The 25364-nt window shown below is 38.1% G+C and overlaps 1 protein-coding gene across 1 annotated transcript in view; it reads right to left on the reverse strand.

Moving 5' to 3' along the window:
- LOC120806183 (astrotactin-2-like) overlaps nucleotides 1–25364 on the reverse strand; it is a 249816-nt gene that overhangs the window by 200205 nt on the left and 24247 nt on the right. The window contains exon 2 of the mRNA XM_040157035.1: nucleotides 4125–4312. Within this exon, the coding sequence (XP_040012969.1) occupies nucleotides 4125–4312 (188 nt within the window). The remainder of the gene's footprint in view (nucleotides 1–4124; nucleotides 4313–25364) is intronic.

A 25364-nucleotide genomic window follows, 5' to 3' on the forward strand; every position in this document is an offset into this window, starting at 1 on the left:
GCATGTAAACGTCAAGATAACAAGAACCATAAAGTACCACTAGAAACGCTCCTCTTGCACAAATGAAATGTTAACAACAGAATGGATGTGCATATCATGAACACTGCTTTGTACAACAGATGGCCACAAATTGAGCCTACCATTGTCACACAGGAAAATAACCGATGTGGTCTTTTGTGGTAATGTTAAAGGTAGCTTGTTGAGTTTTTGACCATGGTAGGGAAAGGAGTGCAAAGGAACGAAGTTCACCAGTGTTTACTTATCAAAATGAATGCACAGATGTTGAGCTGAAGAAAGTAAGATGTACCCAAGAGCGAGAAAGAGACAAATTATTACTTATAATATATTATGAATCCAAAAGCAAAACAACACAGGAAAAATCAATCCATCAATATTCAATTGACATATTAGAATATCTAAAACACATTAAAATTATTTAAATATAATACATTGTTTAAGAGAGAGCTGGTGTTGAGAAACCAAGATTCAAGTTTTATTTAGTTTTACTTCATGAAATTGGTGCTGTATTTTAGACCAGTTGTAGGGCCTTGTACTCATAGGGCCTTGCTACTGAAGAGGAGTGTAGAGAACTTCGTAATCTTCAGAGTGGAGGAGCAGACCAAGATGTGAGTGACCACCTCAAGGTTCTGAATTTTCGAAACTTTTTCGAAACAGAAATATGCACAAACTTTTTGCAAATCAAAATAAAGGTCACAGTCGAAAATGCATTGTAGATCTTCAGAAGGTTTTACACAGTCAGCAACAACCGCACAGGATTTAACGATAAGAAGATATTTTGACCGGTCACAGTATCACAAAAAAAAAAAAAAGGCATAAATAATAAAATTAATGATGGATGAACACTGTCATGGCTTACTGGGACAACTGAATAGAACAGAGGCATTTTTTAATTTTATTAATAACACCTGTGCTTTCCCTTTTATAACAGTCAAGACAAAATGTCTGTTGTGAAAAAGGCCTATCTATAAAAAATAACATTGCCAGGAAAGAACTGATTGTCAAACTAGTCATACCAGTTCATATGCTGACATATACATGCTATAAGACTTCTCCCAAACATTTTTTTTGTTAATATTCCTTTTCTATAATCATTCTCAGTCATAGAAAGCAGTGAAATGAGGATCATGAGGTGAAAAAATGGGATGAAAAAGATCCAAAGGAGGAAACGTGCAAGTGCAATACCTTATTTTAAGGCATATGCATAAGGTATGAGAACAGACATGAACTTAAGTTCAATTTTATAAATTTTCATAACTATTGTCATTGTCTTTTGGTTATGTCACTTTCAGTGTAATGTCAATGCTGCTGTAAAGAATCCTAATTTTGAAAACTTGACATTTGGGTTATAAACATGCCATTACAGGTTTAAATGTTCCTTAACTGTCTATTGCTCTTATGACATTATTTAAAACAGAGTTTTATGTAATAGTGTATTACAGTTTACACAGTAATAACAATGTTTACTGTTGAACTCAAGGAGAAAAAACCAAAAACTCTGTAACTTTAGAATCAAGACCCTCCTCCTTTAAGAAACGAGGCCATAGGCTGTGTGTGCAAACTGCTTATTACGACCGATAGTTACATTTTATTATTAGGCGACCTCTTATAGCCAAGGTAATTATGACAGGAACAAAGGAGTGTTAGGGGTACTTATATTAATCCACAGTCTTTCCTAAAGTTAACCAAGTAGTTTTGGTGCCTATACCTAAATCAAGCCATGACCGTTCCACAACCTTAACCACATATTTATTATCGTTAACATGACGACAAAGGTCTGGTAGGCCTGCCGCTGGTATGCTCCTTTAGGTTGTATCCAAGGGTTTGGACAAACAACCTATATGTTCGTTTACGTTGGAGAAATTGTAAGAATCACAATGTTATTACACTGTAATAGTTCATGTCAAGCTGTCAACACAGATATCTCTAGTTGTAGTGTTAATCTTTCGCTTAAATTGATATAAAGCAAATGAAAATTCCATACAACAATCATAATCATTTGTAATGTTTCTTGTTTGTGTCAGTTTCCATTGCATAGTAATGACAGTGTTACGCCAACCTTATGCACACTTCTCAACTTGAAGTGTCATCAAAAATGTTTTCAGGGTGAAAGAGGAAGAGGTGGGGCTTTGAGCGGGAGAGGTTAGAGGATTCGAGAGAACATGGAGGTGGATAGAGTGAAGAGATGGTATATGGAGAAGAGAGATCAGACAGAAATAGAGAAAGAGGTGGGATGTGCAAGGAGAGGTGAGGTGGAAAATGTCAACAACAGAATAGGTGGTAAACATGGGACTTCAAACCTGAAAAGTTGGAATTTTGGGTGGAAAGTGAAGAAAAGCCTGGGAGAGGAAGACACAGTTGGTAAAACACAGCCAGGAGTATTTAAGTAGGTTGACAAGGGATAAAGCACTTAAAAAGGTTGACATCCATAAAGATGAGATGACAACAAATAAATGTTTTTAAAAAGGCAAGCAGATGGAGAGAATGGTCAATCAAAGCACATAAACTGTTGAAAGTGCAGAGGTTGGTTTTAATGACACAGTCTGGAGGGAAGAGAATATTTTGGTGACAAGATGCTGAAGAACAGAAGTATGTGCGAGGCGAGTTATCAGCCATATTGTAGTGTGTGTACATGTGTATGATTTAAAGCAATAGCAAATCCTTACACACCACCATCATAAAGCTGCCTAATGGTAGAAAACACTACTACTACACATACAAGAATACATCACCAGGCTTAAGCTTGGACGTAAAGAAAACTCAGGTCCTGCACCAATCATAGCCCAACAAGCTTTCTACTCTACGTGCTAAAACGTAGACACTCCCCCATGTCCTAACAACATACTATCAGCAAGAAGTAATATATAAAGAGGTGCATCAGAGTTAAACTGTGCTGCTGTAGCTGTGTCTTCACCAGATCTTAACCTCCATGTCCACAACAGACTGTTTGTCTAGAAAGTCATTATACTTTCCTCTCACTGTATCCGTGCCACTAACTCCAGTGCTTCCTGTGAAAAAGCTTTAATACCAGGTGGGAGGACAAACAGTAACACCACACTCATTATGCAGCATGGATTCATTGCTTATCCAGGTGTCTTAACACACTTAACAGAAAAAGAACATTAACAGGAGCAGTGACACACTGTGGAACTCAGACGGACAGGTCATCCATAAATCGATCCTTATACATATCTAATGGTGGGACGCCACTTCAAATGTCACAGAAATGGCCTGGTCACACCAGTATTTAAAATGGTGAAATTTCATGGCTTTCACTTTCACTTGCAAGCACAGAGTGAATCTATGCAAACTCAATTTTAAGCTCCAAGTTCAACTTTGACGTAAATTTGCACCACTAACCAATAGAAAGGTCTCAGTATTTGCTATTGTCAGTGCTGACCTTTGTGGGAGAGTCCAAAATGGAGGAAGCTATCATAGCTTATTACATAGCTATGTTGAACCATCAACTTTTAATAGCTCTCCTCTGCTGAAGTATAAACCACAAAAGAGGATTGGTTTGTATACAGTATTGAGACAGTAGTTAACAGTAATACGTCTTTTGAATAAACTGTGTAAACTTATTGTCTCAGTAGCAAGTGAGCTAACAAGATTTTTTCCCTCTTTAATAACTCTTCATTGAATAAAATGATTTACAATCCTTATAGCAAAAATGTCAGGGGGAGTAAATGACACATTACAAAGTAAATAGAAAGAAGCTCGAGGAGCTATTGTGTGACTAGCACTAACATGTGCCACTTTCTGGTGTGAGCTTAAGCCTGACAAAAATTTCAGATGACAAGCACCACTTGAGAAGATCTTGCCCTGTACAGATTAAAATGCCCACACTATCTAGGTATGACATTATATGGCACCTCTTTCCAGGTGTCATATATTGCAGTTTTGACACTCCAAACAGCAGCAACCAACCGATACATATGACACTGAGGATGACCATACCGACTAGGGGACAGTGAAATGTAACCACCAAAGGTTGTCCAAAAACAGTGTTTCTGTATATATGCAGTTGCCATGCCACACATGCATTCATACCTGATTGATTGTATATCCACGACCACATTTATGATGCATCAGGGTTTATAACTTACCATAACTGAGATGTGAAGCAGATGCATATGTTCATGGAGGACATGAGCAGGTTCCCGGGCCGTGGGTTGTGTTGTATGAGCTAGAAGCTCAGACTCAGTCATGGACACATGGAAATACAGTGTTCCATTTTCCAACCACTGCTGCTTCCAGTGTACCTGAGAAATGTCTTCACCCGTACCCGACATCTCTGCAGAGAACAAGGAGGGAAGGTAGCAGTTTATGAGATCAACATTTAATCCATGAGAAACTAACATTTAAACTGTGCATGTTAAACCACATAAAAATTAAAAGAAAAAACAACTAAATAGTCTATGAAGAGCAAACCAAATGTGACTGTTAGGTTATGCATTACAATTCTAGTGCGATACTCTCTCTCAGTGTGCATCAACACTGTGCTGCCGAAAACAAACCTTGAACTCTTGAATAGCTGGACAGACTTCTAAGGCTGTCATAATTTTGTGCTGTTGCGCAGTTTGCTCAGTAAGAATTACTGTCAAGCCATTGCATTGCTCTGCTGCTCTGATGAAATCTTTACGACGACAACCTTTTCACTTGAGGTAATAGTCAGAGATAAGTCTAAATTCAAAATGAATAAGCAACAAGAGTCACAAATGTTTCAGCCATTCCAATCAATACAGTGCTTCATTCATAACCAAAATGAGCCACAGATGTGAAAGGCTTATCCCCATTAATATCCATTTGTTTACACTGCTCTTATTTGTCGGGCAAGAAAGACAGACACAAAAAAACTCTACAAATGAAAGGACAACCGGTCTATCAAGCTTTATTAAATTTATATGTCCAGAGTAGTTGTAAAAATGCTGTCTCTCTATTCAATGTCCTCCGCTAATCTGCATAAACCATCCTGAGTTTTGTACCAATATAAAACCATTAGCTCCAGGCCAGCGCCAGCATTAAGTATCCAACATCAAAGGAAAGCTGGAAACATTTAAAAGCAAAGGAGAGGGGAAAATGTGCAAATTGGAAAAAGAAAAAAAACACACTGGATTGAAATTTATGGGGCAATCGAAAAAGAAGATGAAATAGAGCAAGGGGATCACCAGTTTATCTCTATATGGATCATGGCACATGAATCTAATGCTATCAACTGGGAGTGGTTTTCAGTAAAGGAGTACTGAGAAGCCTCAGGGGGCCTAAGATTGCATGGTTTGATACAGTATTTGTCATGAGGCTGGGTGACAAGGGCATAGACATCTGGTGACATCTCCTATCAGCAGCAGGTAGCAAATGACAAATGGCTTTCAGTGCAGATGGTTATTAACCCGCTGACTCTGGGTCAGGGGACATGGGCGACAGGGGAGGGTTATGTGAGCTGTGCTCAATAGTGCCACAGGCCTTCAGGTGCAGTGAGGGAGCATGCAGAAGAAAATGACAGAGCTCATAACTTAAAGTACATATACCTTATAATATAAATCCATAATTTTTCATGGGTAATATTACTTGAATATAGTCAATGTAGAGCTGCAATTAACAATTATTTTCTTTATTCTTTACTTTGTCCTTTTCCTTAATTGATTTTGGTATTATTTTTTTAAATGATCAGTTTATTATTTATTTATCTATAAGATGTCAGAAAATAGTAAAAAATGACCAGCACCAAATCCAGTGGCGTCTTCAGATTGATTTTTGTTTGACCAACAGTCCATATGTCAAAGATACTCATTTAAAAACTGATATAAAACAAAAGCAATAAATCTTCACATTTGTTAAGCAGGAATCAGAAATAGTTTGGAATTTTTTTTCTTGATAAAATAATATTATGATTAATAAATTAAACTGTTGTCATATAATTTTCTGACTATCAACTGATTATTTTAGCATTAAGGCAATATACACAGTCTTAAATCTTTCTCTCTCTGTAATCGACCTGTGAAATGTTCTATACCTTTGCTGACTACAGCTTATGATAAAATTTTGTAGAGTGTGAAATTCCTAAATGCCAAAACTGCTGGCTATTCAACTCTTTATGTTTAATCTGTTGGCTGAAGACACATTGTTTGACCTTTCACCTTGACAGAAGATAAAGTTTTGTCTGAGAGAGAGAGAGAGGTGCCTTCTGCCATCTGTTACTGTTTTAAACAGAGCTTATCAAGCTCCTGTCAAATTTACAGTGGAACTGTGTTCACATGCTTTATGTGCATTTCAGATAGCTTTAAATAAACTCTGATTATGCACAAGACTGACACCTAGTTTGATCCAAATTAAAAGTGATTTTGATGCAAAAAACTGCAAAACGAATCTAGCATTAATAGAAGCAATTGCAGATGGACAGTAATAGAGTTTCTAGGCCTGCTACCTACCTTTGTATGATTGTTATGTAGATGAGGAAGCTCAGTAAGCATTCTATTTAAAGACAAAAGGATTGTGTGTCCTTGTCTTTTGTGCTGTGAAGCTTGTCATTGGGCACCAAGCCAGACGTTAGTGGGATATAGGTGTATGGCCTCAAGGTCTGCTTGTAATTCATTAGGAGGAACATTATTAATGTGTATACGTGCATGACTGTGTGCGCACATATATACTGTATGAGTGTTGTTGAAGCCAGTACGCTCCAAGCAAGGGTGTCAGCAGGAAAATGTCGCGCAAACCAAGTCGAAGGACAACCCAAAGGAATGCCATAATGAACATTTCATAGACCCAGGAAGAATGTCTCCATGGATCACATAGAAATGGTGACACATCCTGATGCTTGGATCCTTACACAGTAAAACAGCTTATTGGAAGTGTGCTTTTCTTAAGGGTTATCAACATCGGGGCGATAAAGCTCTAGTAGAACACAAAAAGACATTAGGGCTGACATATTATTCAAAACTGCTCAAATGACCATACTGGTGTTTTTGCAGTTTAGGCCATTCAGTACTAACAGTGTATTCTTTACATTACTGTTGACCATTTTCCAAACCAAACACTACATGCAGTGTACCAGTATACAGGTGTTAGATTCATTTTGTTCCTTGCAAGCAGCCACTGATTTCAGTCGGTGAATATTCACGTGACAATATCATCAGCGAACCTGCACAAAAATCTTCACAGTGATACAAAAAAAAACAAAAAAAAAAAAAACAAGCTTTTTGGAAATATGGATGTTGGGAAAAGGATCATGTGGATTTGCCTGTTCCTTGCATTTAAATTGGATCCTGTGTGACAAAACTCAAGGTATCCAAATTTTAGAGAGTCTGATTGCACCAACAGAATGGATTTTCAAAACAATCCCTGACTCATTTTGTAAAAGTTAATAGTCAGCCATGCTGATGTCCCGTGTGGAAACCTTGGTTTAGTCCCTTTTCACTTTTCATAATAGTCAAGACAGAGATAGTGAAAGCTTAGACTGAAGCCTTAATAAAGCCTTCTTACTCTTTGCTAAGTCTTCTCTCCAGGTACTTGAGATATATGTGAAATCTACTGACCACACATTGTCAGCAGAACTCTTGTTACAAGACCTGGTGATCATCTAAGTGTTCACTCTGTGTCTTACTGTGTTTTTCTCTATCCTTTGTGTTTCATCTGCTTCTCCTCCAAGATTTTTCATCTTTTCTTCATTATTTGCAAGGTTTGCCTAGAAATGCTGAGGTTGGGTTATATTGTATTCACATTCCTTAAGATTTTGCCTTGAGCAAGAGTTATTTCCACTTACCACAGTCTCTCAGAGTTGGATATCTGATGAGATGAGGTACACAGAGAAAGAACACAACAAAAGAAACATGTCCAGTGCAAAAACACAAAAGACAAAGTTTTGCTCCAAAACACCTGTATGCTTCCATTCAGGATTTAGTGAAATTGAATACGCTACAGGGGAACATCACAGGGGTACCATACATCTGTCAGTGACTTTTTCTGGTAAAATCATAATGAATGCCGTATTTTCCAAATCCAGCCTGCCACCTCTATGAAATCTGAATTACACTTACTAATGTTAGAAGCTGCTAGTTGCACACGAAAATGAAACTCAGAATACTATGATTAGCAAAGCATTGATGACAGAGCCCAACAAAGTGCTGCACTGCTAATTAAACAGACAATAAAAATTAACTTGTTAACATAGCAAGATGTCTCACATTAAACCAGGTGTGTCCTGTTTTGTTGTTTGCTTCCCTTTGCACAGATACCACTGCCATACAAAATTTCAGCTCACTGAAGCAGATCTGATCTAACTGCTCTCTTTCTATTAGTTGTTTCTTTTTGCAGAAGATAGCTGTTTTCAGCAAACAATCTCTAAAAACCCACCAGCACCAGACACCAGACCAATTAGCAAGTAGCCAGTGAACACAGTTTAACATTTACCAGCAACATCCAGATATTTCCGTCTTGACTAAACCAAAGCTAAAAGGGGAGTGAATATTGCACCTATTTCATCAGGTGGACACAGACACAATTCCAAATGAATGCTAATATTGCTCTGTATCTGCTAGATGTGTCAATAAGCAACCTTTTGCTAACATCATTGTTTCCTTATTTAGCGGCTTCTATCATTAGCAGGGCTAACTGGCATCAATATTAGCTCAGAATTGTTTAACTTACTCCCTTTGCTTTGCTGTTTTCTGGGCCTCTTATTCATTATTGAAACCTTTCCTCTAGTAAAATTAAAAAAAGAAAAAAAAAAAAATCAAAGAAAATTTGAGATAACAAATTTTTTAAGTGCAGTCTAAACAGGCTGTGTCCTGTGGCAACTTGAGAAAAATACCCACATCCCTTGCAGGTCTCAGCAATCACCAGTGCCAACAGCAGGTGCAGAGCAGGTTTTTCCCCAAGTTGCCACAGAAGGCAATAATTTGCCTTTGTGATTACAAATAAAAAAGCCGTGTTTGTGTAGTGAAAATGAGTGAACTGGGTGTAATCAGTTTATTTTATCCCACACCTAATTCAACTCTAAAACTGGATATGCGTTTGATGTCAACATTTCAGCACTTGGATTAGTAGGAATTAGCAACTCCGTATGCTGGACAACAGGAGAAAGACAGAAAATTATGTCATCCAGATAAAAATGCTGGGGCTGCTCCACTGAACATGAACATTGAAAAGTCCCCTAACACTATGACGGTAACCATGGTGATTTTACTGGGATATGGGCATATTTTCTGTTTCACAGCTGGAGCCCATTTGAATAGGATGTCTCAAAAATCTTATGAGCCCTCAGAGTCAAAATCTAATTCAGTGTCAATGGACCATCTCCAAAACGTATTACCTGAATACTTCTTCGATTCAATCCTCAGTGCTCTTATTTCGAGGAATGGAGATGGTAGTCTGTGTTTGGAGACAGTGTCTTCAACATCTGAAATTTTTTTCATGTGTGGCGGTGGATTTTCCTTTACATTCAGACTACAACCACATTATCCACACCATACAGTATTACTCTTATAACTAGATTTTTTGAAACAATATCTTTAACATCATGACTATCAATTATAGCACCATCAGGCTGTGTGTTGATAATAATAATCACTGCCAAGGTTGCATGGCCTCCAACAGCGTGACAGACAGCAGACAAGGGTTTCTAAACACTCCTGCATTTGAATATATCGTCTAGGAGCTGACAAACATATGCATGCACATACATACACAGTCCTCTGCCCGCCCACACAACAACACACTTTTGCAAAAGGTTGGCGTTCATCAGTTTTAAAGGTGATCATAGCAGTGCAGAGTCAGTGATTGTGCAGGCCTGACAGCTCCATGACAGCTCGGCAACAAGCACGTGTCATCAACATTTACTATGATGAAGGCTGGCACCCTAAAGGCACTTTGCTGCCTGTCATTACATGCGTGGCATGATGTGGCAGTTCACTGAATGCACACCACATTTCATTGTACAGGCTGCCTGTAGTATGGATTTCTTGTGACAACACATTGGGCAGATGAATGTCCAATAATTCAAATGAGAGAATCAGGTTTAATTCACTGGTTTCAAATGTCTCGGCCCAAAATGAAAGTGCGGACGGAAAAGGAGATGTGAGTGTATGTGAAAGAGAGACACAAGCAGAGAGAGAGAAAGAGACAGAAAAGAGGAGATTTATCCGTCTAACACTTATCAGAAGTGTTCAAGAATATTAGCATACCTCCTAGACATTCAAATTCTGCCTCAAAAAGTCTGTCAACTGTGGCAATGGTAAATTCTACGAGTTTTTCACTGTTACTTCACACTCCCTGTTGACAGGAACTGCATATCAGTAGCAAAGCAAACATCGTGAGAAAAATTTCTCCTTTATTAGCTACTAAATGGTCTGGATGTCATATTCCCAAAATGCTAACTGTGCCATTACCATTTATCAGGATCTGATGGGAGCTATGGAATATTTAGTCAAATACAGGATGAGCTACAAAAAGGCAGGCAGGGTTCCTCTTTCCAATTTAACACCCATGCAACTAAATGCCACCCCAATCACTCATTACAAACACTAATGAAATAGTTGGCATTCACATAAAGACCAATGAAAACGAATACAATTAAAAATGCATCAGCCTTTTTTTTTTTCCTTTTCCGGGAATTCTAAGTGTTACCTACACAGGCTTGTCACACAGTGGAATATTATGCAAGTGTGTGTTTTTCGGTTCAGTCTAACTCCAATATCTCATTAATTATTCCATGTTTTTTTTCTTCCTATCAATGAGCCATACCTAAGTTCATTTGGAAGAAGAGCCCCACATTTTCAGGTAATTTTGCTGGAATTCTTTAATGTACATTAATGGTCCAATTTAATTGCTACCACCTACCCAAATAAACTTAGTGAACAAACATCCAAACATTTAAAAAGCAAGTGGTAACAAAGTATAAAGGATTTCTGTTGACCATTCAGTTTGTGGAGAAAAAGAAAAACAGGCAAAAAAAAGAAAAAGGTGTCAGTAGTTTTCTCCCCCTTTCAGACCTCCGAGCACTGTAGACTGTTGCTGCTATACTTCCTCGCTCAATCAGCACTGTGTGATCCAATTCTGTTGACTCAACACCTGTTTCTCTGGATGACCTTTTTTTCACCTCACTTCTCCACATCCTCCCCACTGCAGAGGCCACTTTATACACTTTTACAACTGACATTTCTCAAGGTAAAATGTATAAGTAGCAGTCATGTCACCACTGATAATTTTACTCGCCATTAAATTATATTATCCGTGAATGAAATTCAATGGAATTCTAAATTTGCCCTGCATGCATAATGTGACAAACAAAACAGCCATTCTAAAGAAGAACAGAAAAACCAAGATAAAGTGTCCTATTAAGGTGTCGGGTCACCACGAGCCGTGAGAACAGCTTCAGTGCACTTTGGTATTGATTCTACAAGTCTCTGGAAATAAATTAGAGGATAAACACCATTTTTCCAAAAGATATTCCCTCATTTGGTGTTTTGATGATGGTGGTGGATAGCGATGTCTAACACGTTGGTCCAAAATCTCCCATAGATGCTCTATTGGGTCGGGATTTGGTGACTGCAAAGGCAATAGCATATGATTCACATCATTTTCATACTTACCAAATCATTCAGTGACCCCTCGTTCCCTGGATGGGGAAATTGTCATCCTGGAAGAGACCGCTCCCATCAGGATAAAAATGTTTCATAATAGGATAAAGGTGATCACTCAGAACAACTTTGTATTGATTTGCCGTGAGTCTTCCCTCCAAGGGGACGAGTGGACCCAAACCCTGCCAACAAAATGTCCCCCACAGCATAACAGAGCCACCGGATACCCTCACTGTAGGGTTCAAGCATTCAGGCCTTTACAGTTCTCTTGGGGTACGACACACATGCAATCACCCACTTGTCAAGAATATGGTTAAGGATGACTCATCTGACCATATCGCTTTTTTCCACATCTCTGTAGACCAGTGGCTATGGTTTTTGCACCACTGAAATCTTAAATTTGCATTCGCCTTTTTATGAGAGGTTTATGCACTGCAACCCAACTATAACATCCCTCTTTATGTAATTGTTCTCGCTGATACAGTCTGATCATGTCCTGCATTGACATTGTCAGTCACCTGAAGAAGAGTTGCTCTTCTGTTTTTCCATACATGTCACACTTATGCACTAACATCAAAATCCACAAAAGTGCGCTGTCGACCCCAATATTGACCCTATTTACTGATGTCTTTCCCAAAGATCTAAATGCAGATGTCACTTTAGTCACTGTTCCTTTTGAAACACGAGCCAGTTGAGCAGTCTTTGTGACTGAAGCTCCTGCCATCCATGGCCCAACAATGAACCCTATTCACTTAGATTTTTTCCTCTTGCCATCTTGATACAAAATGAGAATCAACTGGGCTTGATCAGCTTTTTTATACATACCACAGAGCATGATTGGATGTTAAATGCTTAATTGTATCATGTAGTGCACCTGTGTGGAAGCATCTGCATTCATTATGTTTCTCCACTCATTTTTTCAGGTTTTCCTGTAATTTGTCACCAATCTGTACTTAATATCAGTGGAACAGGAGGAATTTGGCAGGATTTTTTAATGGTGAGAAAAACTTTGTTTCTGAAATTCTTAGTGGGGCCCTTTGAAGGATCTCCTGCTAACCAGAGGCCCTGCCAATGCCATTCAAGCCCTAGCACTGATGTCCACACCCATGCTAGGTCCTACTGTGCTCAATCACAGTGGCAGCTGTTGGACTGCGCACTGATCACCGCCTACAGAAAACCAATCATATTTTCAGAGACACTGCCAGTGAGCCTCCCAGCATGAAGGAGACAGTAACTTATAACTTCAGAATACACAACCAAGGTGTGGCAGTAACGGTATTAGGAAGTCACAGTGAAGGCCTTTAAAGAAAGCAAAAATTTCATCCTTTTTTTCCCCCATAAACATCTCAGAAGTTAAGTGAAGGTCACAGCCATATAATGCATGGAAATAGCATAAACAAATACTATAACTGCTCACCTTTGGTCCCACCGTGACACAGTGAATACATTCGGTCATCTGTATTATTGTTCATGTGTCTGTGTGTGTATGTGCAATTGCACTTACACATGCGCCTATATACTGTACACCTGTGTCAGTGCCTCCATTGTTGCTCATGGTCACCTCAGTTTTAAATAATCTAAATTGATATATACATTTGAAAAAAATATGAACTTTTATTTTGCAATTAAAACAAAATATAATTTTGGTTTTTCTCCAAGAAATTTGCATCATTAACACACTAAAAAGCAGTTAAAGTGTAATTTATGTTTGCGTTTATAAATGCTTTGTCCTTTGCGCTCTTCAGGATTAGTGAGGCAAAGTGCCAACACACAAAAAAAAAAAAAAAAAAAAAACAAGAGCCCTCCTACTCCTAATGTATTTAAAGTGACACATTAACGGGATAAACAGTCCCCTTATCTGTTGAGTGCATAGGCTTCTCCTAAAACACTACAATCCCATTAACAAGACCTATTCTGATTTCACATCTCTCTAGCTCTCTTACTATAACGTAAGGCTTGTCCACCGATAGGGGTTGCCTGCCACTGCCAAAGTGGGAGGCTTGCGTGTAACAATACAGGCATTAACATTTACTAATCCTTTGCTTTGACCTCAATTGAGACCTTGGTCAAATAAGACAGGTGGAATGCATTGGCAGTGATTTAAAACTACACTTACAGCACTCAGGTCAACTCTGTGCTAAGGAAAGTTGAAATAAAAAATGAACATCTGAAAACATGTAGAATATTGCTACCAAAAAAAAAAAAAAAAGCTTATGCCCTCACGACATGTAAAGTGGAGGGGTCTCACGGGTAATGAATGAAACCAATGTAGTTTTACAAAAGGTTACTTTCGCTATTTTTTTTTCTTTTAAATCTGGGAGATATTTACTTAGTCTGTCATGTGGCCCAATTGCATCATGTCAGTTTTTCAGTTTAGCCACAGTTCATCTGATTTGCATAAAGTCCCACTAAATAAGACCTGATGCCAGTTTGCTTTTAGACATGTTGCAAATGTCTGGAAAGCAATGAAGCATAGAAGAGTGTTTTCTGCTGATAAACTTGGAATTTTGGTTGTAGAGGGGACACATTTGAAACAAGACTGTACTGTATTAATTCTGCAGACTACAGAGGAAGGCTATAAGATAGAGAAATGTAAATCACCAAATGTCATCAGCTCATCACAAAGATTCCTGATTGAAGGAGTTATGAATAAGGTAACAATAAGCCAATATGAGAGAGAAAATTACTGCTGTAAAAGGATAAAAAAAAATATAACAGAATTACTTTACAAGTATTACTTGCCCAAACCACTGGACTTCAACCATTCAAAGTCAGGAAAAATACATATTCAAGCAGGAGATTGTTGATTTATCTTGACTTTGAGGTCAAAAAGATTTCCTCTTTAAACATTGATTTCTGTGGTTGGGAATAAACAGGAATCAACAACCATATAAAGCCTGGGTCGAACGAAGCTTAACATAGGTTTCAGATTAAGATTTGTGTGATGCGGGCAGTCTGCTTTATGAGCTTTACCATCTTGATCACACTCATCTCAGTTGCTAGATGGTTTTAGGGATCATCCGCTTGGGTCCTGGTCTCAGGGCCAGTAATAATGGCCCTCTCCAACAGTAATGGCCTTGTAAAAACTTGCCATAATGCGTTAAGCATACCCAACTGAAAACACACTGGTTGAATTTATAGTGGGAATTCAACGGGGACTCTTCCATATCTCCACATGTGGTTGGGGTAGAGGAGAAAATCATATATTGCTTGGTCAAGGATTTGATACATAATAGGTTCTGAGGTCGCCACATGGGATGTTTCTGTCTACAACCACATTTCTCTTGGTTCTGGCTCCTTTCTGGTTTATCCCTATTTTCTTACTGGACTTCAACCTCTGCTCCCTAACCTCGCCCCGGAATAGCTTCAGGATTGGAAATCAAGTCCAGCTCTAGGAATTGCATACACCATCTAGGATAAAAAATTTTGACTCTAAGCTCCAGTGCTCCCTCTGTTCTTGATTTTGTTCTTGTCTTCATCTCAATTACTTGCTTCTACAGTATTGTTTCTATTGGCTGCTTTGAGGTTGTTCCTACATTATATGACAGCATCATCCTCACAACCTTTTCCTCCAGCGTCTTGAGGTTGCACCTTAGCTGGTTCATATCCTCTTGGGTCAGAGGGTGATGATACCCTTCCAGCTATACCAGTTTTCCATTGATACGATACATCCAAGTTTTCCATTGCTAAGTCAGGTACTTTGTCAGCAAGGCTCATGCGGTATGCCATGAGCACATCTGGGTGGTTCCAGGCTGGCAAATCCATACCTTAAACTTTCAGCACAGTCCGTACATGTTGACAGGTCTCAGCCAGCCATTTAGGCCTTGGCACAAGTCCTGGATTGCTGCCGTGTCCCTCTGACTGTTCTTTTGCACCATAATGAATTTTTTTCATAGTACTGGCGCTGACTACTTTGTAAAGATAAAGAAAAATCAGTCTGTGACTATTTTCTTCCTAACAGGAATTGGTCTAACTTGACATGATGAGCTTGACACCTCGCCAGCCGCTTGCAGGATCCATCTTCTGCCTGGCACAGACTCTGTGGTGATATACATGGAGGTCTTAATCAGTCACAACCAGGAAGTGGATTATGAGGCACTGCTCTCCAGTTCTATAGCCTCTAGCAGCATGGTCACTATAATAGTGCATCCTTTAATGATTTCCATGTCGAGTTTGTGGTAAAGCAACAGTAGCATGCTGGATAGGGAGAGTGAATGTTTGGCACACTTATTAGTTTACTGTTGGGCTTTTTGTGCTGAAGCAAGATCTACTCTTTTTCAGAACATATTCACTGAATGGAGGGCAAATCTTATGTCTATATCTGTGAGACTAGTAAACATCACCAATTCAAAGATGATTCCTCTGACAAAAACTAATGGCACCGAGAAGTGGGTTAGACTCATGGAGAAAGATTATATCCATTCCAAAAATACAAAGTAAGCGGAATAATCAGTATCAATTATGAAATTTAAACCACCCATTTAAAACAGAATATACTGTCTTTCAGATCGTGAGGTATTTTCTGTATGGACAAATATTTGCATTGCTAGATGAAAAAGACTATGTAAACACTACAAAAAGTATTGACAGAGATTATCATCCTGAATTGATGTTCTTGGAGATTTATGCCCTAAGACCTATATGTCCTCCATTTTCACTATATCCTTCAACCCATTAAGTAGTGGATCTTCAGATAAAATTCCACTTTTGGTGTTCGACAACTAATCAAAATGTGGCACTGTACCAAATCTCTCTCCATTGTATCGTCATAGTATGTAATTGCTACATACTTTCTCTTTAGAGATTCCCCAGTGGCTACTATTCTTCAACCCGAGAAAAATGTTTACTGAACTTGAAGAGATTACCATTCTGCCCTCCATAGCACTAAAAACCTGAAAATTATTTGCAGCACTGCCATTACTGTGCCATTTTTCATTGGCCAGTTTCTTAAATCTCTTCCACAACTTACATGATGAGTAGTAATTGCTGGCAGTCTCCCATCCACATCTCTCTTGGCTACTGGTTCCACACACAAAACAACCTTTGTTGCCATCAGTAATCTTGCAGTCACTTGATTCACTTCTTTTCAGGTGGCTTCTTGAAATAATTAAAGGTTTCAGGTCTGTCTCCTTCTCTGTATCTCTTGTTACAACACTTAAAGTGCTGTGTTGTTTGAAGTCTTGCATTTCATTCTTCTCTTGCTGAATTTTGAGCCATCGATGGTTAATTCTTTTCCATTACCCTGTTAACCTTGAATCTGTTGGATCTTTGCGACCTGTGCACTCATCCCTCTTATTTCCCCTCCTATTCCCCCTGGAGGTATGTTTGTTGTCAGTGTGTAGCTCAGTTTGGGCTTCCTTTTCGAAGAATATGTAGTTTAAGCTGACAACCCACTGCCCAAGCTGCCCTTTTCACATCTTTCCAGTCACTGCCACTTTTATTTTGTCAATTGCATACTCTGTTTTTTGGTGGAACTACTGTCGAATTGCCCAAAAGAATTTAATCATGCATCACTGTACTGCATTGACCAAATGGATATAAACCTTCCCACATGTGCATGCTCCTTCACTCAACTGGCATTGCAACTTTTAATGTGCATATACAGTAAACGTACTTGATAATGTAATTTTATGAATACACTAAAACAATCAAATAGCAAAATCTGGTTCAAATTTATTCCAACAAAGGCATACTTAACTTGATTAGATACTAATGCATTAACTTTCGGTCTTTTAGTAGATAAAATGCCCCCGACTCTCAACAGGCAAGTATTTTTTTATCCTTTGCTGACTTGGAAAACCACATAATGAAATTTATTAGCACTATACAATCAAAGGGAAACTGAAAAGCACATTTTTATGCTTTTTATAATTTTGTTGAATCAGTACAGTAGTTTAAAGAAAGAAAATTATAAGAGAAAAAAATATAACTGGGAAAAAAACTCTGGCTGTATTCAGTCCTTGGCCAATGGGGACAACATGTTGCTCCAGAGAGACTTAACTACTGGATTTAGCTGGGCACACAATATGTCCAATGCTTGCACTGACTATCGCTAGCTCCTCTGGAGCATTACTCTAACCCCTTTTCCAAGTGCTTGAAACAGTAGTGTTTCCGTCAGAAACAGACATATCTGGAGAGGAAAGTACTGTTCAAATTATTTGGCAATCATATCTGATGTACAACATTTTATTTGCTATTACAGAGTAATGGCTAAGGGCCAGCGGGTAGAGCTGCTCCTCTCTATTTTAAAAGAACTACTGCCATTTCATAAGGTCCTGTGTTCTGCACTCATCCATGTATTGAACAGATGGGAGTATGTTCTAAACTGCTAAAACTGTTCATCTGGAGCACTGGCAGTTATTCAAAGCTGAAAAATCCTACACTAATTAAAATGAAGACAGTATATTAGAAAACCAAAAAAGTACTTGTTCTTTTTCTGTCTCTTTCCTCTGTCTCAACTGTCTTACGAGTCTTTCCTCCTGTTCTGTGAACGTGGGTGTATGCTATGGCAAGACATGGACAATCCTGCAAATAAATTAGCCACTATAAAGCCTATGCTGATTTTAAAGAGTTAATTAATTTCCTGTGGGCATGGCTGTGTCTCGCCTGATTAATGATGGTAATACTACTGGCATGCTGAGTTGGGTTCCCTGTCACTAGAGATAAATCAGTGATGCACTATAAGGCGTCATGCCCTAGCTGTGTCCAACATATTCACTTTAACAGGCTTCCAGACCTATGACACAACAAAGGGGTGACCCTGGATGTACTTGATCATAAGTCAAGTACATTGCAACTCGTGAGACAGTGACACAGGGAAAACTGACAACTGCATGTGCATGGTCGATTCCTACTACTCAAATTGTTGGATATTTAACTTATATTGTTAACACATATTCCACTGCGGTGTTGTTTGTGGTACAGTAAGTACCACCCAACACAATGATTTTCCAGTCTGGAGACAACTAAGCTCAACTAATGTCAAATAGGAATAGGACATGGATTATTATGTGATCAGGGAGAGGACCGGAGCCAGATTAACAGTCTGCTAATGTTAGCCATCTTAATTCCTTGTAGACTAGTAATGCAAATATTCCTATAACCACCAAGCAGAGAGACTGTTACAAAGAAGACAAAAGCTGGGACTAAACCATACAAGTATTAGGTCATGTCTTTTGGGGTTTGTGTGGAGCCTTAGGGAAAAGGTCCTGCACTGTTTCACAGAAAGGAATTCCGAGTCAGACATCACCAGCCCAGTATCCCTAGTAATAACTTTCATTTTGAAAGTATTCTGCAGTGCATGACTTATGTCAAAAGGCCAATATGTTTTACCAACATATAGGAAATTAGTTAGAGTAGCTGCTCAAGACTCAAGCTGCACATTTCCTCTCAATCCAATTGAATGATTGTGCAAGGTTTTCAGACTAGGCAACATTATTTTATGACAAAGAATGTATTTACAAAAATGATGTTCCTACTAGTGATTATGTAGTTTAAAAGGGTACTCTGAATTGGCAAAATTGTAAAAGCGTGATAACGCTCATCGATATAGTATGGACTCACAACTTTAAACACATTGATAGCATAAAATGTATCTTTCAAACGTGATAAAGAATACAAAGAATTTATCAGGTTTATGAACTACATTCAAAACAGAGTACTACACAGATACCTTTTCAGTGCAGGCTGTATGGCCATAGAGGCAGACCACAAAATACTTAATGTTTCATACAGATATTCAATGGCTGTCACAATGTATAGCGATTAACAGGGTGTATGAATTCAGGACGAAACTTATTTTCTTTCTGTATAACCTTCATTCAACTAGCTGAGTTTGAAAGTTTGAAAGGGCAACTCAATGTTTTTAAACATTTGCACAATAGTCTTGACTCAAAAACCCCTTGAGGATCTAGCCTGCATGAATCAAAAGGTTCTAGCCTACAAATGTGTCCCAGTGCCACAGGAAAATGATTGTCACCTGCCCAGCTGGCCTGATTCAGGTACAATGAAAACTTTTTGCCTCTGTTTGTTTTCACAAGGGCAGATCTGACAGTTTGTCTGACAAAAAGTGGACTAAAAAAGCAGTCTCCAAAGAACTGAACATTTTAAAGTGAAAATCACCTCACAATTTAAAGAGAACATGAATTCACTTGCAAAGCTCAGTAGGAAATCAAACCAAACGCAGCTTTGGTGGAGCCATGATGGCGTTGGGTTCATTTCTTTTATGAGGATTGAGTTGCTACATTTGACCAGTGGTGGCACATTGACGCCAAAAGCTGGACACAAATTACCTTTTGGTGGAAAAAAAAAAAAAAAAAAAAAAATGTCAAGATCAAGTTCTGTAATGAACAGTATTTTTCAGTAAGACTTGGTTCCTTCAAATATTAAAAAATGATTTGTGATATACAATGAAAAATCTAAAACCTTCCAAGCATGACTTAACTGAGCTAATAAACAATTTAATTATATAAAGACTTAGGCATTTAAACTGACTATACATAAAAATGCTCCTAATATTCAATAACTCTTGCTAGTTGGTTTCCAGCCATCCCCAATGTCCTCAACACCCTGTCCACCTCCTTGTGAAATGAATAAAAAAAACTCCAGAGACCTTAATCCTTTCTAATTCCGGTCTTTTGTTTTTCCCTGCTTTCTAAATAAATAAATAAATAAATAAGAGCAAAATCAGAGTCAACTTGGCATGGTATACTTTATTAGTCTAAGAGGCTTATCGTCAGCATATGAACCCAGTTCCAATATCACTCAGTACTGTATAAGCTTCCAGCTTTGGATACGACACTGACAATGAAAATGAAAAGTAAAAGGAGATTAGGAAAAGCCACAGAGGACCATGGAGACTTCAACAGTATGGCTGATAGAAAGTGACAGAAACATCATGAAAAGTTCATGCAACAAGTACAGTCAACTTGACAGTCTAGGCTACTTTGAATATTCACACAGACATCTGTTCTGAGGGAGGAACTGAAAATATCCGTCACATATTCACTGCAGGCAATGAATCTAGGATTATTCTTGTCTCATACCAACCTGCGTCATTACAGCTGATAGTAAATAATTGGAATAGTAAGGAAAGATTAATTCACATCTATTCATCTAGCTCTCTTCTGGTGCCAAAGGAAAGTAATTCTTCACAGTCTTATGGTCATTTGATGTGAACTCCTCTTTTACAGCTCCAATCCATCTTTGCCTCTTGATCACAGCTGCAATCAACCACTCTTCCCTTGTTGTATTGATCATTATTTATCATGTGCCAAATGTGAGTATGCCTCTATAAAAAAAACAAATCGAGCTAATAGGCCAATAATCACAGCAATATCCCATTTACTTTCCACTTTTGTCCCTTTCATTTGCATTGTTACAGTATGAGGTAGTTTATGTATGTATGTATGAGATTTTTGTACTGCAGTGAGGAAGACTGCTGACAGTTCAACCATATTCTGGCACCATTTTGCAGAACAACCGTTTTGGTTTGATGGTACACGAGACAAACTTTAATGGTACATTACTGACTTGAATTGTGAAAGTGTTTCAACATTTACAGCCATTATAGCAGCCTATGAGAATCTACACATACCAGAAAACAAAATTCTTTTATTGATGAAAAATGTACCAAAAATATCCCTACTTTTAAAACTTACAATTAGGAATGCAAAATATGTATAATGTGGCTTGAGGTATGCGAGCCAGAGAAAGTGTCATAATTTTAACCAAATCGAAAAGGTTTATGCTCTGTACAGTTGATATTTTAGCCCAAGTCTGAGATGTATGTTATTAGCCTGAATGTTAGCATGGTAAGGTTAATAAGCTAGTGTTTAGAATGTTAACATTAGCATGCTATTTTAGCATTTACCTCAAAGTACAGCTGAGGCCGATGGAAATTCATGCAGTCATTAGTTTTAGAGTTTTCCTGTTTAACTCAAGGCTGGCGTTATTCTAAACATTATGAAATATATTTTTAAAATGTTTAAAATTTTAAAAAATTGTCAGCAAATCCTATATACAGACCAAAACCAACAGTGTGCCAGTTCATCTCAGTATAATCTGAGTCTGATACATTCTTTGCCACTAAATACATAACTCTTTAAAAGCAGGCCAGAACTATATAGATATAAAGGACAGTTTTTAGAGAATAAAGTATTTTCAGCTGCAGATTAATGCAAATTTGGTGCGCTAACAAGTATTTACAGCATCATAACAGTGTATGTGGGATGACTCAAAATAAACTACAGTTCCCATGTTCGTCAATGGAATGTGTGTTAGAATATTTTATTCTAATTTTATTAGTTTTTGAAAAACAGCATACATAGGAATATGACATTGCAGGCTTTTGCTACATAGACTTGTGTTAGTCTTTTGCTCGGTTTGGACTTTTCATGTGATTCATTGATAATAAAAACATTTCATCAAACCATTAGAATTCATCCTTTGAAGAGCATGAATCCCTAAACACAAACAAAGATATTGAAAAGGCAGAAATACTGTCAGAATACTTCAGCAATGTATTTGCGAACAAACCTGAAGGGTACATACCAGAATTGCCAAGATTGGAAGCTCAACAAATAGGACATTTTATAATAACTACTCAGTATACAAAACTGCTTCTATAGAATATTAACATCTAGAAATCAACAAGGCCAGATGCGATATATCCTAGGTTTTTAGAGAAATTGGCTTGTGTGATTCCTGAACCTCTCTAAATAAGGAAACAAATCATTAGCAGGAAACTATCGGCCAGTTAGTAAGACATCTGTTGTATGTATGACAATGGACAATCTAATCAGGACTTGTATTCTGGACCATATGAAGTCGAATGGATTTTTTTAGCAATTAGCAGTATGGATTTAAATCTGGAAGATCGACTACACTTCAGCTTCTCAGTTATTGATAAGTGGTCAGCAGCTTTGGACAGTAAGTCAACTGCATATACTGTATATGGATTTCCATTTTGATACAGTGCCTCATAAAAGACTGCTGTCTAAAGTAAAATCCTATCACAGAGACGACAGAGTTACAGACTGGATACAGGGCTTTTTATGTAACAGGAAACAGCAGGTGATGGGGAATCGTGTCACTTCAAGCTGGAAACCGGTGACCCTGGAGTTCCTCAGGGATCAGTGTTGGGCCCTTTACTTTTTGTCGTTTATGTAAATGATTTGCCAAGTGTGGTGCATGCACTCTGATGCATATCTTTTTTGGATGACACAGAAATATTAATACTAAGGACACTGACTCAGCCCATCATCAAGAAAATCTCCGTAACACGAGTAATTGGTGTGAACAGTGGAAACTGAAATTTAATCCATAAATATGTAAATTTTTTACACACTGGGAAATCAAATGATAACATAGATAATTATTCAGTTGGAGAAATGGTGGTTCAGCAAGTGGAAGAGGAAAAGGCTATAGGTGCAATGGTTGATAGTTGACTTGATTTCCATTTGCACACTTCAGAAAAAAATTTAAGAAACCAAACTCTATGCAGGTGATAATCAGAAGAACATTTTAAAATTTAAGCAAGGATATGTTTCTAGTACCATATAAATCCTTAGTGAGATCTAATCTTGAATTTACAAGTTTGGTTTGGTCACCTTATAAATTAATATTCATAGAAAAAATTGATAAGGTCTAAAGAAGAACTACTAAACTAATTCCAAGTCCAAAAGAGATGTCATATGAGGAGAGGTTAAGAACATCTCAAACACCTACTTTAGTATACAGGAGACATGGAGGTGACATAACTGAGGTATATAAGCTTGTTCACAGAATATATTATATCACTGCCGAGCCTGTCGTCCACTTTTGGAATAATAGGTATGATTTTAAAGTGATTGACCGTTCAACTAGCAGTCCCTGCCTTCCCTGGAGCTACACCAGTGACATAACTAAATACATTAAACTTTGACAATCCTGTCTTTTTTATAGATTGCATAGACACAAGGACTGCGTTTCTTGTGTTGTCTTAGCAATTTTTAAATATCACTGTTTTGTCTGTGTCAATATATAAATTTGCCATTCCACTCAACCACGTTACTACAAAGAGTGTACCTTTTAGGTTAACAATTTTAGACAGGTTATGCTTTGACCCATGCACACCACCAGAGCTGTCACATGGACAGCCGCATGAGATGGAAAATTTTGACAGCCTGCTCCATTTCCCAGAAAAGAGAAAAGTGCATGTCTTTATGATAATTAAGCACTTAAAAAGCCATGCTGACACAGACAGACAGACAGTCTGCCGGCACATTGCATTGGATAGACATTTCATATTAAATGTGCTGACTTACAAAGATACTTTCACCTGAAGAGCTCAGCAATAGATAGTGGTCTCAGAGCGGAGCCGTATGAGGGCAATTCAACACTGACTGGAGGTGAATGAATGAGGTGGCTAGCTTAGGAAATATTTCAGATATTCTCCATGGGTTCTCAAAAATTTATGTGTGTAAATGTTCTTCTCTGATTATGAGCTGTGCATACAAATCAATTATACATCAAAGGGGGACATTTTCACCTTCCACTCACTCACTTCCTTTTTCTAAAAGGAGAGAGGCTGAAACACTCAGTGAAACAACTCCTGTGTAACAACAGTACTCTATTCCATAAATGGTAGTAACCAAAGTCCACTTGTTTGTAACATGAAATTAAAGGGGGGGGCAAAAATCATTTTGTGCAGATGTGTTTGTCTGTTTTCCTAAAGAGAAATGAAAAGGAAAGTAAAAAGAGAGCACAAGGAGAAAAAAAGTGGCAGGGAATAGCTGTTCAACATCAGTGAGTCACTTATCCACAATAGGAAATCTCATAAAGGTGTCAATTCTTTGTCCAGCTTCCAATGTCTCTATCACCCTACTTTGGCCTGCTACTTCAGCATGGTATCAATTATTTTCTACGGCCAACAGTCTCTTGGAGATGTCGCTCTCCAATTATGGCAGACAGCAGGCCCCACCGGCCAAGATGGCTAAGTGGTCTGGCACAGAAGTGAAAACAGGACAGACATTGTATACAGTGTCTTTATGGGCTATAGCATAGACAGGCCCAGTTCTAGGCTATGAAAACAAACAATGCCAAACTTGGAATTAAACATAATGTGTTGCATTTGTCACATACCCATAAGGACTCATTTTCTCAATATACATATGTCTTTTAAAGCACAGGTTGAGTATGATTTTGAAAGGTTTTGTGTTGTTTGCATCATTGCGTATTGTTTCCAATTAGTTTTTCTTACAGAAATATAATCACAAAAAATTCCTTAAAACTACTGGACTTGTGCTTTTATGCTGTAGCACAGCACACCACATGATTTCAAACCCCAGGGTGCTTTTAGGTGCAAGTAAATCGAAACACAGCCAAGTGGTGCTAAAGGATGCTGCAATAACCCTTCATGTTCTCTGACTTTACAGTTTTATTCATGTAGTGATCATATCAAAAATTTTCCTCCTGGTGTGCTCTCCTGCTGGCTTCCCCACTGCACAAAATCACCAAAAGCACATCTGATGGCTTAACATCTTGGGTGAAATCTTGAATGTAAAAGAATCCATTTAGGACATGCAAATAACTGGAGTTACTGACAATATAGTTGATTTAGTTTCTGTGTTTGAAAATCAGTGTTCTTACACCTATGCAACTACATCTGATGCACCACATGCATCAGTCAGACAACTATGCACTCATAGCAGATCACTAGCAACACTCATCTAACCTCGACCACATATAAGTCTCTTTCAGTCTGTGTTAGTTCTCTGAATCCAACCCCCAGTG

This window comes from Xiphias gladius, chromosome 20 (assembly GCF_016859285.1).
Source record: "Xiphias gladius isolate SHS-SW01 ecotype Sanya breed wild chromosome 20, ASM1685928v1, whole genome shotgun sequence".
NCBI classification, from domain to species: Eukaryota; Metazoa; Chordata; class Actinopteri; order Istiophoriformes; family Xiphiidae; genus Xiphias; species Xiphias gladius.